At 47.6% G+C, this 15,990-nt stretch overlaps 1 protein-coding gene across 6 annotated transcripts in view; it reads left to right on the forward strand.

The window, feature by feature from the left end:
- The window catches only part of CHD2 (chromodomain helicase DNA binding protein 2), an 87,731-nt gene extending 78,550 nt beyond the window's left edge, over nt 1–9,181 (forward strand). For 5 of the 6 annotated variants that reach the window (XM_048867821.2, XM_048867818.2, XM_048867822.2 and 2 more), the window contains 4 exons: nt 1,857–1,956; nt 2,817–3,033; nt 3,680–3,929; nt 4,725–9,181. In XM_048867821.2, coding sequence (XP_048723778.1) covers nt 1,857–1,956; nt 2,817–3,033; nt 3,680–3,929; nt 4,725–5,058 — 901 coding nt within the window. In that variant the 3' untranslated portion in view covers nt 5,059–9,181. The remainder of the gene's footprint in view (nt 1–1,856; nt 1,957–2,816; nt 3,034–3,679; nt 3,930–4,724) is intronic. The other variant, XM_048867820.2, reaches the window with a different exon arrangement.
- The last annotated feature ends 6,809 nt before the right edge of the window (nt 9,182–15,990 follow it).

Consider the following 15,990-nt stretch of genomic DNA (forward strand, 5'->3'; position numbering starts at 1 on the left):
CTTAGGAGGTTTTTCATGCAGGTCCCCACATCTGTACCCTAGAGTTCAGAGTGGGGGAGGAACCTTGACATGGTGGCATAGTGGTGGGATTAACCTGAAATCATTTTGAGATCCAGTTGAGATTTTTTGAACTAGAAATACAGATTTTAAAAAGGAAATTTTTTTTTTCCTTTGGAAAGGAAGTCCAGAAAGCAGCTGAAACTGAAAGCAGCTTGTTTTTTCTCTGCTTTGTGGCCAAGCAGAGACAAAAGGGGATTATCTTTGTGAATTGCAGGTTTTCTTTGCCTGGAGGCAGGGTACTTAACTCCTGCAGGGAAATTCACAGTCTTCCAACCCAGAGGGTTTTTTTTTCTTCCTAAAAGTAAATAGGGGGGGGTGTGTTCTACCCATTTGCTTTTTCTTTGGGCTGGGTAAGCAGGTTTCCAAGTAGTTGGAGGTTTTTTGCTTCAATTTGGGCCCAGAGCAGAGACAAGGGAATTGTCTTTTTCTGTAGGCTGACAATCACTATCAGAGAATAGGTATTCTATTCCAGCACAGCAAAATTTTACAGCCAAGTTTTGTTTGTTTATTTCTAAACCTCGGGTGTAAAGTTAGTTAAAAACAGAGAGGTTAGAATGACAAAATCCGCGGCTCGACTACAGCTCGAATTAGCCAAATTTCAGGCTGAGGAAAGACAAAGGGAACATGAAAGACAGATAGAACTCAAGCGGCTGAAGAAGGAACAAGAAAGGGAGACAGCGAGAGAAGCAGAACAACACCAAGTGGCTGCTCACAGGAGAGCTATGGAAGCAAGGGACAAAGAACTGGAGGAGAAGGAAAAAGAGAGGAAGTATGTGGAGGAGATGGAGAAGATAAAGGCTCAGCAGAATATCCCAACAAACCCTAGTAATCCTTCTCCAAGTACCACTTCCCATCCCAGAAAGTTCCCCACCTACAAGGCAGGCGATGATACTGAGGCCTTCCTAGAAAACTTCGAAAGGGCCTGCCTTGGGTACAACATCTCTACTGACCAATACATGGTAGAGCTGAGGCCGCAGCTCAGTGCTCATGGAGAGTGCTGGATTTTACAGCTCAGGACACAAATTCCAATGTTCCCCTTCCAGTGTTTCACCCAGCCTGTTTCAAAGACCCTCTTGAAAGCTGACTGTGGGGGACGGTATGTGTGTCAGGAACCACGGCCCATTCTGTCCTGGGCCTCTTGGAGACTAGGGCTTCATCCACATTAAAAAGTGTCACCAGTTTAAAATAAATCAATTTAAAAATGGGTTTGGCATTTCAGTTGGAGAGGTGCTGATATCAGTGTAGCTTAAATCGCATTCCTTACAGAAAAGAAACCGCGTTCGTGATGAAATGGGTATTGGATTTTAGGTCTTTGCCTGGTAACTGTCAGAGATTGAGTTAGAGTCCAGCAGCAGGATGCTTTCTTTTTGAAAATATTTTCGTTCTTATCATCTTAACAGCGTTCCTTGCAAGATGGAAGGGATTCTTTCTCCACTCCCCATGTGGGTGTTTTTATAATTCCCATTGCTTGTTATATGGCCTTGTGCTCTGAGTGGAGGATAGGCCCAAGATTATTGATATAAAGGCTGGAAGAGTGTTTTACAAGGAGAGATGTTTTTGCAGCTAAGGCACTGGACTGGGATTCTGGCGTCCTGGGTTCATTTCTCAGCTTTTCCACAGACTCCCTGTGTAATCCTGGGCAAATCATTTCATCTCTCTGTACCCCCATGCCATCTGCCAGATGAAGGGAATAATTGGTAATCCTTAGCTCGGTGTTCTTTTGTAGATTGTACAAATGAGGCAGACAAGTTAAACTGCTGTTTAGTAACTAATAGAAAAACTTACTGTCCTTTCAGGAACCTCTGGATATTTGTGTCCAAGTTCACAGAATTTGATGCCAGAAAATTGCACAAACTCTACAAAATGGCTCACAAAAAAAGATCCCAGGAAGAGGAGGTAAGATCTGAAATGTGCTCCCTTGGTGAGGAAGAGTCTGTATAGAACAGGGAGTTTTTTCGCATCTCTTGCCTGGCCTTAGCCACTATTTGTGATGCTGTTGCAGTAACATAACCACACAGTCCTACTGGTACCGTGGCTTATGGTGACTGATACACTATAAATCTTTGGGTCAAAATTCAAGGGCTGTTGTCTCCTGAGAATTGTGTTTGTGAAGCTGCACCATGGGCTCCTCAACGGATGCATTTATACTCTTTCAGATTGGTTGCTTTTTTAAATGTCCGTGCTTTCTAGCTCTTGTAGGACAGTGCAGTGTTATTAGGCCCCTGATTGGCTTTCTCTGTAACTCTTTGCTTTGTTTACCTCCACCTTCACTCCTTATTTCTCTGTTTCATAAACTACACAGTGCTAGCCATTTGATACTCTTTTTACATGCGAAAGCTCCTCTCTCCTTTCGTCCAGTCATTATTGTTGCCTCCTGCTGGACTGTTCCTGTTGGTGTGGCACATTGGGTTGTTTCCAACTCAAGAGTAGAAATCGGGGCTGATGCAGTCTGTCAGGATTAAGATGTGTTGGCACAGATGTGTGTGTGGTGGAAACTTGCACATCTCCTTCCTTACACTGGGTCTGGCTCAAACGCTAGTGATTCCTTACTCTTTCTTGAGCACAGAAGTAATTCACAGCACAATCCCAGTGAAGATGCAGGTCTCCAGTTGGCCGGGAATCCCCCTGCTCTAAATGAATCCAGTGTGCAATAGACAGGGTTTCACAACCTGCCAGAGGCATCCCGGGGAACTGAATGGGGGAAGCATCGTATCTTTTTCATTCCATTGTATTGGAAGAGTCTCCCTTGTTCTCAGCAGGAGCAGAAGAAGAAGGAGGACATGGCTGGCAGCAAAAGGCTATTCCGCCCAGAGCCTTCTGGCTCCAGCCGGGATTCCCTCATGTCTCAGTCTCACCTGCCTCCCAACCCTCATTCTCAGAAACTCCACCTGCCCCCCTCGCACCCTCAGCAGATGCACGGGCACCAGCGGGACAACTACAGTCACCCTAACAAGAGACACTTCAGTAACGCAGGTGGGTCCTTCATGAGAGAGTCAGGATGAGGCTAGCAGGTCCCCTGTCCGTCCCAAGCCAAGGCCTGATTGTTCCTTGCAGTACATCCTCCAGGGCTTTTGTCCAGTCAAGTTTTAAGTTCTGGGGCTCCCGGGGGAGAGGGTGAGAGAGAGAGAGAACAGACCACATGCAACAGATAGGAGTCATATTACTTAAAGCATGACTGCAAGGTGCTCAGATGCTATAGGGATGTAGAATAGAATTAGGGTATTTCCCCCTGATATTCAAGATTAATTTTACTTTTGTTAATTTCTTCCTTTTACCTTAAGCCCTTTAAAAGATTCCTCTTTAAATCGGTATTTACTGCCATCAATGACTGGTTGTATTATAAACATGCTGTGTCTAAGCCTCAGAAGGGACTTTATAGAACCCACAAAGCTGCCATCAATGACTTGTTGTATTATAAACATGCTGTGTCTAAGCCTCAGAAGGGACTTTATAGAACCCACAAAGCTGCCATCTGGAAACAAAAACCATTGCCCGGAATTACCACCTGCTACTGACTGCAAGCTTGCCACCTGTGTCATGGTCTGTTCTGACCTGCGACTGGAGGGTAAGGTAGGTGATGGTGAGACCGACTCTCAGGCCTGTGTTTTTCTTACTGCAGATCGAGGAGACTGGCAGAGAGATCGGAAATTTAACTATGGTGGCAACAGCAACCAGGTCTGGGGTGGAGAACGGCATCACCAGTACGAGCAGCACTGGTACAAGGATCACCACTACGGGGATCGTCGGTCTCGTGGCGACCCCCACCGAAGCTCCGGGAACTACCGACCAAATAACCTCTCCCGCAAGAGGCCATATGAGCAGTACAACAGTGACCGAGACCACAGGGGACACAGAGATTATTACGACAGGTAACTGTTAATGTGGATTATCACAAAGTGGAGTTTGCAACCATTCACCCAGCCACTGTACATACATTTCCTGCTTGCCACAAGGGGGAGCCAGGGAGCTCAGTGGAATGGGGTGGGTGTGCTGTTGGCACTTGCATTCTGGATTCAAATCCAACGCAGACTTAGTCACCTAATTGGGTTCTTGTTTCTTCTCTGCCTCGCTGAAGTTGGCATCATTACGTGGGTTCTCATTTCTGCCTTGCCATCCAATTAGCTTAGACATGAACTCTAGTCTGTTTTTTTCCACCAGAAGGCTTTAGACTCCAAGTATGACAGTCCGGTGTTGGGTCTCGGCTTGTATGTGTTTCCAGTCAGGAGTTGCCAACCCATGTGTGTTACAAGCTCACTGGGAGGGTATTTAGGTGACTTTACTTTTCTTCCCTCCCTCCCCTTATTTTCGATCACCCCTGTTCTATCCAATTCTGGCTTTACCCTGTAAATCCCTTTTCCCCGACCATGCTGCTAGTTCTCTTCTCTCCTACATGCAGACACACCCAGGTAGCATTCTCCCAAGAATGCATTTAAAGGCTTCAAGTCTCTCTACTACTTAGATTCCTGGCTTTCTCAGGCAAAGGACACCTAGTCTTGTTTGTTTGCAGAGTGCTATCCACACCTACAGGGCTGAGTAAATAATCACCAGCAGCATTATTCAGGGGTGGAATTTGGAACATTCCTTGGATATTTCAGGATGGGATATGGGGGACTGCTGGTATGCTCTTGAGATGATTTTATTTTGTGTTCATTTTTTACATCTAGACACCATCACGATTCCAAGCGGCGAAGATCTGAGGAGTTCAGGCCCCAGAACTACCACCAGCAGGAATTCAGAAGAATGTCTGATCACAGGCCACCCATGGGATACCACGGCCAGGGACCTTCGGACCATTACCGGTCCTTCCATACAGACAAATCGGGGGATTACAAACAGCCGCTTCCCCCTCCTCACTCCCAAGTCTCGGACCCTCGCTCACCCCCGTCTCAAAAATCCCCTCATGAGTCCAAGTCACCCCTGGATCACAGGTCACCCCTGGACAGGTCATTAGAACAGAAAAACAATCCAGATTATAACTGGAATGTTCGAAAAACATAAAGCGACTGGGAGAGGAGGGAGAGAGCGCATCCGAAATACTTGGTCTGATGCAACAGCGGCTGCTTTTCCAAACCGCTAACCGGAGACTCTGAACATGCTGCTATTGTTTTGCTGGGTGAAGAAGGATTTGGGGGAGTGGGCAGGGGCTCTCCCCAGCTGTTAGTTCTGGTCTGGATTCCTTTTTCGTATGCCCCTTCTCCAGTCTGGCATTGGAACTGGATCCATTGCCCGCAGGGGGGAACAGGTGTCATTCTTTGCTTTAGTTTTGTTTTTCGTTGAAGGCTGCATCCGACAGACTCTTGTGAATGTTTCACAGCTGCGGAGCTTTCCCCAGAACCAAGAACGTGGATTGATGCTGCTTAAGACTTTGTAGACAGCTTTGTATGCCCAGTCTGACGTGACGTTACGTGACACATGCTGCTGTGGGGTGGGCATAACCCAGTCAGGCTGGGGTTTATGTGTAACCAGTGTGTGGGTGGGATACATTTGGAGATGGACAGGAGGGCTCTCTTAGAGTAAATAACTGACCCTGCTCTTATGGTCCTCTGAGAGGAAGGGGGAACTTGGGGCCCCTCCAGAGTGACTCAAAAAGGTAGGAGGAATCCATCACTTCCCTGCCCACGTGGCCATTTCTCATGTCTTGATCCATTTCAAGAGACTAGTTCTGCTTTGTGCACTATCATGCTCCCTCTGCAGCACAGATAGGGACATAGGAAACATTCACCTCGGTAATCTTAAAACAGGTGGAGTTCCTCAATATTCAGAGTCCCTGAGCAGAGCCTTAATTCCCCCTTCAAACCAGTGAGACGGGAAATGGCAGTTACAGTATTTCCCAGTGGAAGGGGCTCAGGAAGCCGTAACACAAACCCTCTTGTCCCATTTCTCTGTCGCTGCTGCTAATAAGGATGTTCCTTATGTAGTCATATTGGCTGGAAGCTGAATGGTTTGTGGTGGAGGAATGGCTCTGGGAGTCAGGGATCCTGGCTTCTATACTCCTCTGCTGCTGACCTGCTCTGACTCTGGGGCAAATCACTTCTCTGCACTTCAGTTTGCCCAACTGGAGAATGGTGATCCCAGTCTTTACTCCTCCTTGTAGTACATTTTGGGTAAGAAGCTATATGCTGGGCTTGGCGAGGGCACCATGCAGAGCTAAATGTGAATGCAGTTGGCTGTCTGGGGTTTTCCATGCAGAGCTCTCTCTTCGCACAAAGCAGTGAGCTGGCCACCTACCTGCCAAAGTTCCAGTGATCTGTGCTAACTCTACGAGGAGGGGAAAGTAGCTGCATTGAATGAACTTGTGTATCTTTAAATTGGGAACTTGCATAAGCGCTCGGCACTTACATTTCTGGTGAGCAATAGACCAAGGAGAACCCTAAACTCTGTGTTTAAAATCCTCGTAGCAGCCCCTCCCCCCTAGTCAGTAGATATCTAATAAGCCCAAGAAGGGTAAGGGGAGTGGAATGGTTTGCAGCCAAATGAATAGGCTTCACTGCAAGCATTCATCGAAGTGTTAGGATCACGGTGCAGCGTGAAGGGGTGATGTCCCGCATAGAGGGATTTACCAGAACGCTTCCAGTAAGTCAGGAGTAGCCAAAGCACTCGCCACATGTAGAGCAGGAGGAGTTCCTAATTTCAGCTCCATCATCTTTACTGTGGCGTCAAGGCGCATGGAGACTGCAGGTCCCTAGTGCCAGGCTCTACCTTGATATGAGCAACCAGGCCATTCAGATTAAATTGGCAATTTTCGGGTCGGGACCTGTAGTCTATGCGAACTGCAGCTGCATACTGAAGACAAGGCCAGTGGCAAACTGCTCAATTTAATGCAAAGGCTGCAGAGCTCGGGTTCCTGAAAAGGTGGCAGGGTTACCCTCATTTGGGCAAAATGAGAACACACTTCCCTTTAGAGGCCTGAGATGAGCTGGATTTTTAATTTCCTGCCTGTGTTTTACTGGTAAATTATCTTGAATGTGCAGAGCCCAGAGTAAGGACCAGAATGGCCTTTGGGAAGAATTTCCCTGTGGCGCTTGTAGGGGTGAACAGCCATATACATCCAAATCAGCTGAGGCGCCTGCCCAAGCAAGGGAGCTGACTTCCTTCCTGCTGTGTCTTCCTGGATGAATGTAGGTCACAATTATTGTTGGAGACCCCGGGGCGGGTGCTTATGACAAAGGCCCTGCCTGGTTGGAGGTGAGGCCGTTAAGGCAGGTCTCGGTTGAGGCAAAGGTGTTAACTCTTCCGTTGGCAGTTTGGAAGGTACACGCAAATCAACACTAATAATGCCCAAGCTTCCTGTCTGCTTGGTGCTGACGGGATGAAGTCCCTGAAATCTGTTACGATCACTGTATGCTTGATCCATTCTGAGCCAATTGGTTTAATGAGGGTATCTCTGTCCCAGGAGATCATTCAAAAGCAACCATGGTTTGCTGCAAATGGGAACAGTGTGATTCTGGGTCACAGTGACATGTGCATAACCCGTGTACAAAAGTTTGTATACCCAGCGGGGTGGCTGTATTCAACTCTTCCACCCCATTAATTTAACCCCTTCAGTGCCAAGGGACATGCAGAGCATGACCTTTATAAGAGGTCTGGCCGTGTAGCCCAGTGGGGTTGTATGTCTTGTCAGTGGCAACCAGAGGCATCTCAGAACTAAGCCTAAGGAGGATTTAGGAGGGTACCGAAATGTGGCTGTTTGGTGGCAGGGGAAATGCTGTGCTTCCCATTCTTTGAGCTTTCCACAAAACTAAACAGAAGCAAAGTGGCTTTGCTTGCTACAAGGGAACCAGGACTGGCAACCTCATGTTGCACTGATGCCTCTTCCAGGGCACTGCAAGAATTTCTCTGCAATAGAAGGAAGGGAGTGGGGACTAGCCCCCATGTCTTTCCCCCTTTCGTAGTGGAGGGCAGAGATAGCGTCTCTCCCGGCATGTTTTCAGTAAGCTGCGATGGCAGGTGGACACTATCATGTTCACAGTGGGTCCTTTCTTTTCAAATAGAGGTGTTGGCTTATAATGTGAATACTAAATTCACCTCCTTGCCAGGAGGAGCAAAGAGCGATTTACGTTGTTTTTCATTCACATTCATGAAATCCAAACAAAATGTTACGTGCCATAAAGTTGTAGCAAAAGTCAGTACTGGCCAGACCAGTGTTATGGTTGGTGCAAAACAACCATAAGCCCAACGACGGGTTTGCTGCATCCGAATCAAGGGGCTTGGCCACCAGGGGTTCCAATCAGTATGAAAAGTATTTTGGTTTTTCTTAAAACAGAAGGAAACAAAAAATGCAAATGTGAAAGCTTTGTCCACATCCTTTTGAGTTGCACTTGGAAGTCATGTAGGCCTCATGCTAAAGGAGGGATTATTTTGAGTTCTGTCATGGTGGGTGGATCTTAACTGGCTTTGGTTTTACAGAAGCTGGAGAAATCAAATCTGAGAGAAATAATCCCTTCCCACAGGCACGCTCCCTGTGTCCCAAATAAGGGACCACAAAATCAACCATTGGAAATAGGCAGTTGAATGACAATGGGGTGGGAAGGGGACAGCCCCACAGCCATAAATTTCAGTGTGGTGTTCATGTCAATGTGTGGTGCAGCTGCTCCCACTAAGCCAGCCAGTGAATTGCTCTCGTCTCAAAGGAAAAGTTGCAACATCTTGGTTTGGTTTTGGTTTTTCAGCTGTTCAGAGTGACATCACAAACCCCATTGGAAGCCATGTAAAAATTGCATCACTTATGAATTTGCACCAGAACACAAGTCCCACAGACCAAAAATCTGCTCTCCACAGGTGGTGTTGGGGCAGTGCCCAGCTTAAGTGGGTACTTTACAGCTCTTTGAGATCTTTACATGAACTTTAAGTGATCCAAAAAAAAAGTACTAGTCTACTTTCATCCATTTCCCCTGCACCTTCCCCTGAGCAAAGGGGGAGAAGGACTCTTACTGTAAAATTGTGGACTTTTAAACCCGTTGACTAAAACAGTAATTAATATTAATTTATATTTGTGAAAAAAATGCCACTGTCCTAGTGATTTCTGATGTAAATATGTTGTTTATATAGTATGTATTAAATTTTCCTACACTGTAAAACTGCTGTACTTTTGATTCTTGTATATTAAAAAGTGTTACTGAGATTTTCAGAACCTCGCCGGCTTGTTGTATCTGGTGTGTGCAGTACATTTGCTTGCTAAAATACGGCATGTTTCTAAGCTCCTGTGGGCTTTCATTTCAGTGGGGTTTGAGCACTGTCCTCTTCTAGGCCATGTCTAAGAAAAACATGCATTTTTTAAACATTTTAAAACCTTATTGTAGCTTCTCTGGATTGTACACTGCCCTTATCACCACGGTATCTGAGGGCTAGATCCTCAAAGGTATTTAGGTGCCTAACTCCCATTGATTTCAAGGGGAATTAGGAGTCTAAATGCCTTTGGGGCTCTGGGGCGGTGTAGTGCATACCGGCCTGCACAGAGTGAATTTCACCCTGCCTGTTCAAACTAGAGAGACTGAAAAGAATTTCCAGTTGGGCCGGAGAGGCTCCGAGGTTCCTCACTGCTGATTTACACTAAAACTCCCTGGAGCTGGCAAGCATGGCGCTGACTTTTATTTACTTTGAGCGTATTCTGTGACCGGGATTTTTCCTTTTATTGGCGGATAAGGTAGCAAAAGCTCCATTTGCTCAGTAACGTGTTGGGCTCCAGGGTGCCGCAGTGTCGGCCGTGAGCTCCCACCAAAGCAGTTGCTGTCTCTCCTCTTGGAGCCCCCTCGTCCACTAATCAAGACATCAACAATTGGTAGGAAAGGGCTCAAGAGCTCCCCCTGCTGTGCCTGCAGCTGTATATCCACGCCGTTCATGATCGTGGCTGGTGCTGTGATACACAAGCGTCAAACCAAAGCTTCCATTGTAACAAAAAGTAACTGGAGTTCCAGTGATGGGGGAGGGAGGGGACAGAAAATGGGCAGGGGTGTGTGTGTGAGAGAGAGATTTCTTGTACTGCAGTGGGAGAGATAGTAAATTTAAAAGAAAATTTAATGTCACAGAAGATTCTCAACAGTATGTTAACTATCGCACGTCTATTTTAAATGAGGGCATAAAGAAGGGTGATTTTAAATAAGCTGCTCTAGGCTTCAACTTTCCGTCTTGGGTTAAATGAGCAGATTTTCACAGGCTTACAGCAAGAGGAATTATTATTTATGATTTGCTTTGTGGTAAACCCTGGGAGCCCTAATCATGGACCAGGACCCCATTATGCTAAGAGCTGTAAGAACACAGAACAAAGAGGCAGGCCCTGCCCCAAGGACTTTAAGCAAAGATGTTGCTTACACCCAAAGCAAATCTAAGGTGACCCAAAAATACATTGCAGTGTTGCTATCTTATTGCGTGTCTCACTGTATTTGGTTGGGTTTTTTTGTTCAAGCCCCAGCTCCTGGATTCATGTAATTGTGGGAATCTTGACTCGGATTTAAAAAAAAAAAAGGTTTCTTGCCCTCATGGTTGTGGAAAAGAACTTAAAATTTGACCCCAATTCAACTGGACGGCTCAAAAACCAAAAGACAAACCCACAACGTATCAATTTTTAAAATCAAGACTTTCAAGCCAACCTCTGATTTGAGGCCTATCTTATGATTTTGATTATTTTCTTATTACTTTTCATAAAGAAACAATAAAAAAAGAAATGAGTTACAGCTTGTATATGTCACTAAATACTGCACAATTCACAGGCTAGCCAATCAAATTGTGCAATTACCAACTTTACCACTTGTCAAAGCTGTAAGACCAGACCACACGAAATCAGACACTATTACGCAGACAGAACATGTTAGGGTGGGGGTAATAATAAAAAAAAACATACACAAATAGGCAGAAAAGGGAAGGAGGGGACTGGAGGGGAGATGGAAAAAGAGTGGTCAAGAGCCATGGAAGTCTGACATTTGTGTTATCAAGAAATGGGGTCCAAATTTCTTCAAATATATATATTTGCTCGCTGTGGGTAAGCTGCTATTTCTTTGCTGCTACCTGAGACTGGTGTGAATGCTGCTGCTCTGTTCTGGGTTTAATCCTAGTCCCTTTTTGTAAAATCATGCACTTTGTGACCATCAGGAACCAAAGTCGGTGGCGTAGTTAAACCCAGCCTAGTAGGTACATAACTTAGGCTATAATTTTCAGATGAGGCTTGATTATTGAAGCCAAGCCCTATTTGCACTCTTGTATCCACCTGCCTAATACATGGACAGTCCCATAACCTATGGATCAGGGTTCCTTTTTTCTTTATTACAATCCCAACAAATACCAGCGCACAAAGCCCCCGTCTTGCACAATCTCAGTGGCATCCAATACATTTTGAATAGAACCTTCTGCTGTATCAGGGATAACGTGAGAGCCACAGAAGCATCTTTAACATTCCATAATATTGAATCGGTCTTTGGGGCTCTTGTAAGAGCTGGGATAACTCCCCTCCCCGCGCTTTCACAAACTCCAGACCAGCAGAGTTCCTCTTCATTAGTGAAGCATACAGAGTGGACATTTTATCCTCACTAGTTTGTTAAAGTTTCCGTGTACTTTTATACATAGGAATTTACCACGTTTGTTACGGATAAAGCCTGACTCATCATTTTTTATGGTTCAGGGTTGGCCACACTGGTAATGCACGGCTTTCCAGGCTTTCTTTGCCCCGAATGTAGCTTGGGTGGGGGCAGGGCGTGACGAAACCTGGGATGTGGGCCTACTGAAGACCCTACGTGGGGGTTTACCAAACATGTTCACAGTGTGGGTCACATCTTGGATGGTCTCTAGGGAAGACTTTTCTCCCATTGTGACCACACTGACCATCAAAACACTCCCCCCCCCCCCCTTCTTCCCCCCAAATCCCTGTGCAAGTAAAGCCATTGCCCAGAGAGAAAGGTAACACTAGGAAAGCATGTGTTCCAGCTTCTTTCTATGCAGTGTATTGCCCCTTTCCGTAAAGGGTAGTCCTTAAAGGTTGGTCTTCATTTTATCATCGCCCCCTTCCGGTGTCTTGTTCCTCTTTCTTCCTCCCCTTGCTCTTGTCTGCCATCTGATTCCCCCTTGCAATGCTCCTCTGTTAGCTGGTCCTCCCTCCCTGCACACATTTTCCTCCAACCTGTTGCTCCTGTCCTTCCTGGGACAAGCGGACCAGACACTTGGTGGTCTTCCCCCTCTGCTTCCCTGGACATACCACTCAACTGCCTTATTTCTCTTCTGTCTGTGGCTGGCTGCTGCGTTCCTGCTGATGGCGCTTCTCCCGGACAGCTATTCCTGTTTCCTCTCTACCGTATATAGTAGAAGCTCCTTGCTTTTCCAGACATCCATGCTGTCTGCAGTGAACAGCCTGGGCACCTGGCCACAACAGCCAGCATCAAGCAAGACCAGCGAGAGATCTGAGGAGCAGCTTGAGAACCAATGCCCTCGCGAACTGGGTTACATCTGTTTGTGCACGCTTTGAAACTGTGGAGAGCTAAGTACAATTCAGTCCTTTGTGCAGAAGCAAAAGTGGTGACAGGCTGGGGAAAGAGATCAAAGAAGGGGGCAGCCGGCCAGCATCTAAGCAGCAGAGGCTGAACAATATTAAGCTTTGCAGCTGTCTATAGAGACATGTGACAACCTGGTGGTCATCATACAGCAGGTGGGAGAAAAAGCAGACCCTGATCTTATTGTCTGGGAGTGGCAATGAGGGTCCCATTGAGCTGGAGAGAACTTGCAGTGTTCCCAGCACCTGAAGGGAGTTCTCCACGCTATCTGTAAGCTCATGGTCTCCTTCCTTCAGTGCGACTTGGGACATGGGCCCCTCCCTCCCCCATCCAATTAAAATGGGCTCAAGATAATTAACATGCACCTTGAGAACCCATCATCCCCACTGTAATGCACCCCCACAAGCACAGCTGCGTCTAATCCCACAGGATTTTGCACCCTTGCTACAAGAGAACAGGAAGTGATTATGTGCTAGAGCCCCAGTAGAGCAGCCCATGAGCTGCTCCAACTTGGTTCATTTTCAGTAGCTTTTCCCTCCTCCTAGGTCATTTGAGGCACTTGGAGTCCATGCCATAACTCTGGGCCCAGCTAAAATCTAGTGCAGGGGACAAAGCTATTTCTGAGTTGTAAGAGCTCATTATAAAAAGGGCTCTTACTTTTCACACCTGTAGCCACTGGCTTCAGGCTTTTCCACTCGCCGTGCCTCTGAGCTGAGCCAAGTTTCAGCCAGGAGTGAAATTTCACAGCTGAGTTTTATGCCCCTAAAAAATGGATTTTATAATGGAAACACTGACACAGCTGTTAACTGTAGCAATTTGGCAGTGGGGCCAGTCTCAGTTCCAGAGAGGCCCAAAGATGGAGGAGCAGGGGAGTGGGCTGCGCTCAGGCCTGAGGTGTCTTGGCAGAGCTGTGTGTGGAGGGGGGAAAGGAGAGCTTGCACAAAACTGGCTTAGGGCTCTTAATTCCTTACTTTCATGAGTGCTAATTTCACCTCCTTGGGCTCTCCTACACCCTCCTGCCATCTCCATGGGTACGTCTTCCTTGCAAACCTGGGTGATCAGCAGGCTTCTGAGTCAGCCTAGTCCCGCTGTGAGCAGCCCCACTGCACAGTGCTACCTGAATCCTCGGGGCGGTGCTCCCCTGGGTGCGGCTCTTGGAGCTTTGTGCTGCAGCTGTGATTCTTCCCCAGGGAACTGTGGGAAAATGTCTCTTTTGGGGCACACATCAGGAATTGTGGGAAGACTCTGGAGGCTTATCAGCACTTAAGTTATTTAGCTGGTGCCCTCCCTGCAAAATGGGCAAGTTCCCCGCTGGAGTCAAAGCCGCACTCAAGACCAAACACACCCCCTGAGGTGGGCCAGGTAGCCCAGGTTGAAGGCATCATATCACTTGAGTGAGAGGTTTTGTGTGTGGATGGGAGGGGGTTGGGGCAACACCCAGCCCAAGTAAGAGCCTGGGCTAACTGTGCAGTGAAGACAGACTGTCTCTCTTTATATGGCCCTCACCACCCCAGTATCTGAGCAGCTTCCATCTCTTCCCATCTCCCCTCTGTACATCGGTTCCGCCTGTCCCCCTTGCCTAGAAGAGCCTCGCAAGTGCTGGTCCTGACGAGCGCTCTCGCCTCGTTCGGTGAAGCCCCGCCTCACAGAAGAGGGTTCTTGCTTTTGATCCATTGTCCCATCCCCTCTATTTGTATTTGAAAGAGGCTGGACGCTCCCCAGGAAGGAGCCTGAGCCCTGATTCTGCTGTGCTGTGAGGCACAAGGGCTCTCCCCGGGGTGCTCATTCTTAACTGAAAATGAAAATACTGAATATACGTGAGCAATGTGAAGGGCGCCCCCTATGCTGAGTGCACTGAGTCAGCGCTTACTCTGCCCTTCCCTTGCTCCCGGGGAGAACGCGAGGGTGGGTGCTTTGCCTCTGTGCAGAGTGTCTCAGCCAGGGACAGCAGCCACAGTGGGATGGAGTCGGCTAGTGGTTGGAGCACAGGACCGAGAGTCAGGACTTCTGGCTTGGGCCCAGTCACTTCCCTTGTGTCTCAATGTCCCCATCGGTAAAGTGGGGATAATCTTCCCTACTTTGTGGGCTGCTTACCTAGTGCTTTGGGCGGAAGGTGCTGGAGCAGCTAAGAAGAAGAATATATCAACGGTGGGCAGCTACAGGCACTTATTCTTAAAATAAAAGCCCTCCAGGCTGGGCAGGGACACAAGTGCTGTAATCAATGAGTGCTGATTTACAATAGTAATAAGCTCTCCAAGCTGGCTGCAGTGACACCCCTGCCTCTTACTGGAAAGGGAACTGCTTGGTTTGCCAGGCCAAGGTCCCATCATGCCTGGCACCAAACACAGGCCCATCAATTATGGGCAACAGAAGGGCCATTTCTTTGCATTTACATGGAAACTGCACATTTGACTGATCCCAATCTGGAATTCTAACCACTGAGTCCCAAAGGGACATAGCCAAGGTGTTCACCTGGCTCGCTTAGGTGCATGATTCCAGCCGGAACAATGGTGCTCTGTTCCTTTCCATAGCTCTGCTGCACGGGCACCATCTGGTAGCCAGGTGGGCAGCAGCTGATGCCAAGTAAACGCAGGGGTTTGAATACCAAGGGCTGGGTTACTAAACCCACCAGCACGGAGTGAATGCATAGTGCAACTGCTGTGCAATGGGGGTGTGTGATCTGCTCTCCAGATCTGTCCCGCCCCATCACAGGGACCTTGCCCAGCTGCCGTACTGGAAGAGCTGCTGACTCTGTGTTGCCATCAGCGAGGTTATGAAGATAAAAATCTGTGACTTTACAACAAATCCAAGGAGGAAAGGTTCTTTCCTGTGACAACTTTCAGCTCCTAATAGTTCAGCAGATCTGGCCCTTCCTGGTGTGCAGTCAGACACCCAGGGTAAACCACAGGAATTCGATTGTCTCTAAAGCAAGGAGATGAGACATGCAGTGCAGCTCAGCATGCCTCGAGCCTCCTGTTGGAGTTGAAGCAGGTGCTACCATAAAATTAAAGTGGGACCCAAGCCTCTAAGTACCAGAAGAGAGCATGCAATGCCCTACCGCTCTTCCATAAGAATAATCCTTGGTGCTTTCCATCCATCAGTCCCAAGGTGTAATTACCTCCATTTTACACATGGGGAAACTGAGGCACAGGCTCTTTTTAAGTGTCTGGCCTAAGGGCATTCAGTGCCTCAACCTGCACTAGAACCCAGTCTCCCAGCCTCAAAACTGTCTTTGTTATCGGGCTATGCTGCTCCCGATAGAATTCGTTTCTAAATTAAGGGATTGTCCCCTGAGCCTGGGAGGCTCTCGCACATCAGCGGCAGGGCCCCGCCCCAGCGCTGCCTGTTACGCATGGCCCGAATCACAAAGCCATTTACTGATCGGGAACACAGAGCCCCAGGGATTAGCGGCCATGGTAGTTGTGCCATAGCTGGCGCCTCCTTTGAGGGCACTTTC

The sequence above is a fragment of the Caretta caretta genome, chromosome 10 (genome assembly GCF_965140235.1).
Source record: "Caretta caretta isolate rCarCar2 chromosome 10, rCarCar1.hap1, whole genome shotgun sequence".
Classification (NCBI taxonomy): Eukaryota; Metazoa; Chordata; order Testudines; family Cheloniidae; genus Caretta; species Caretta caretta.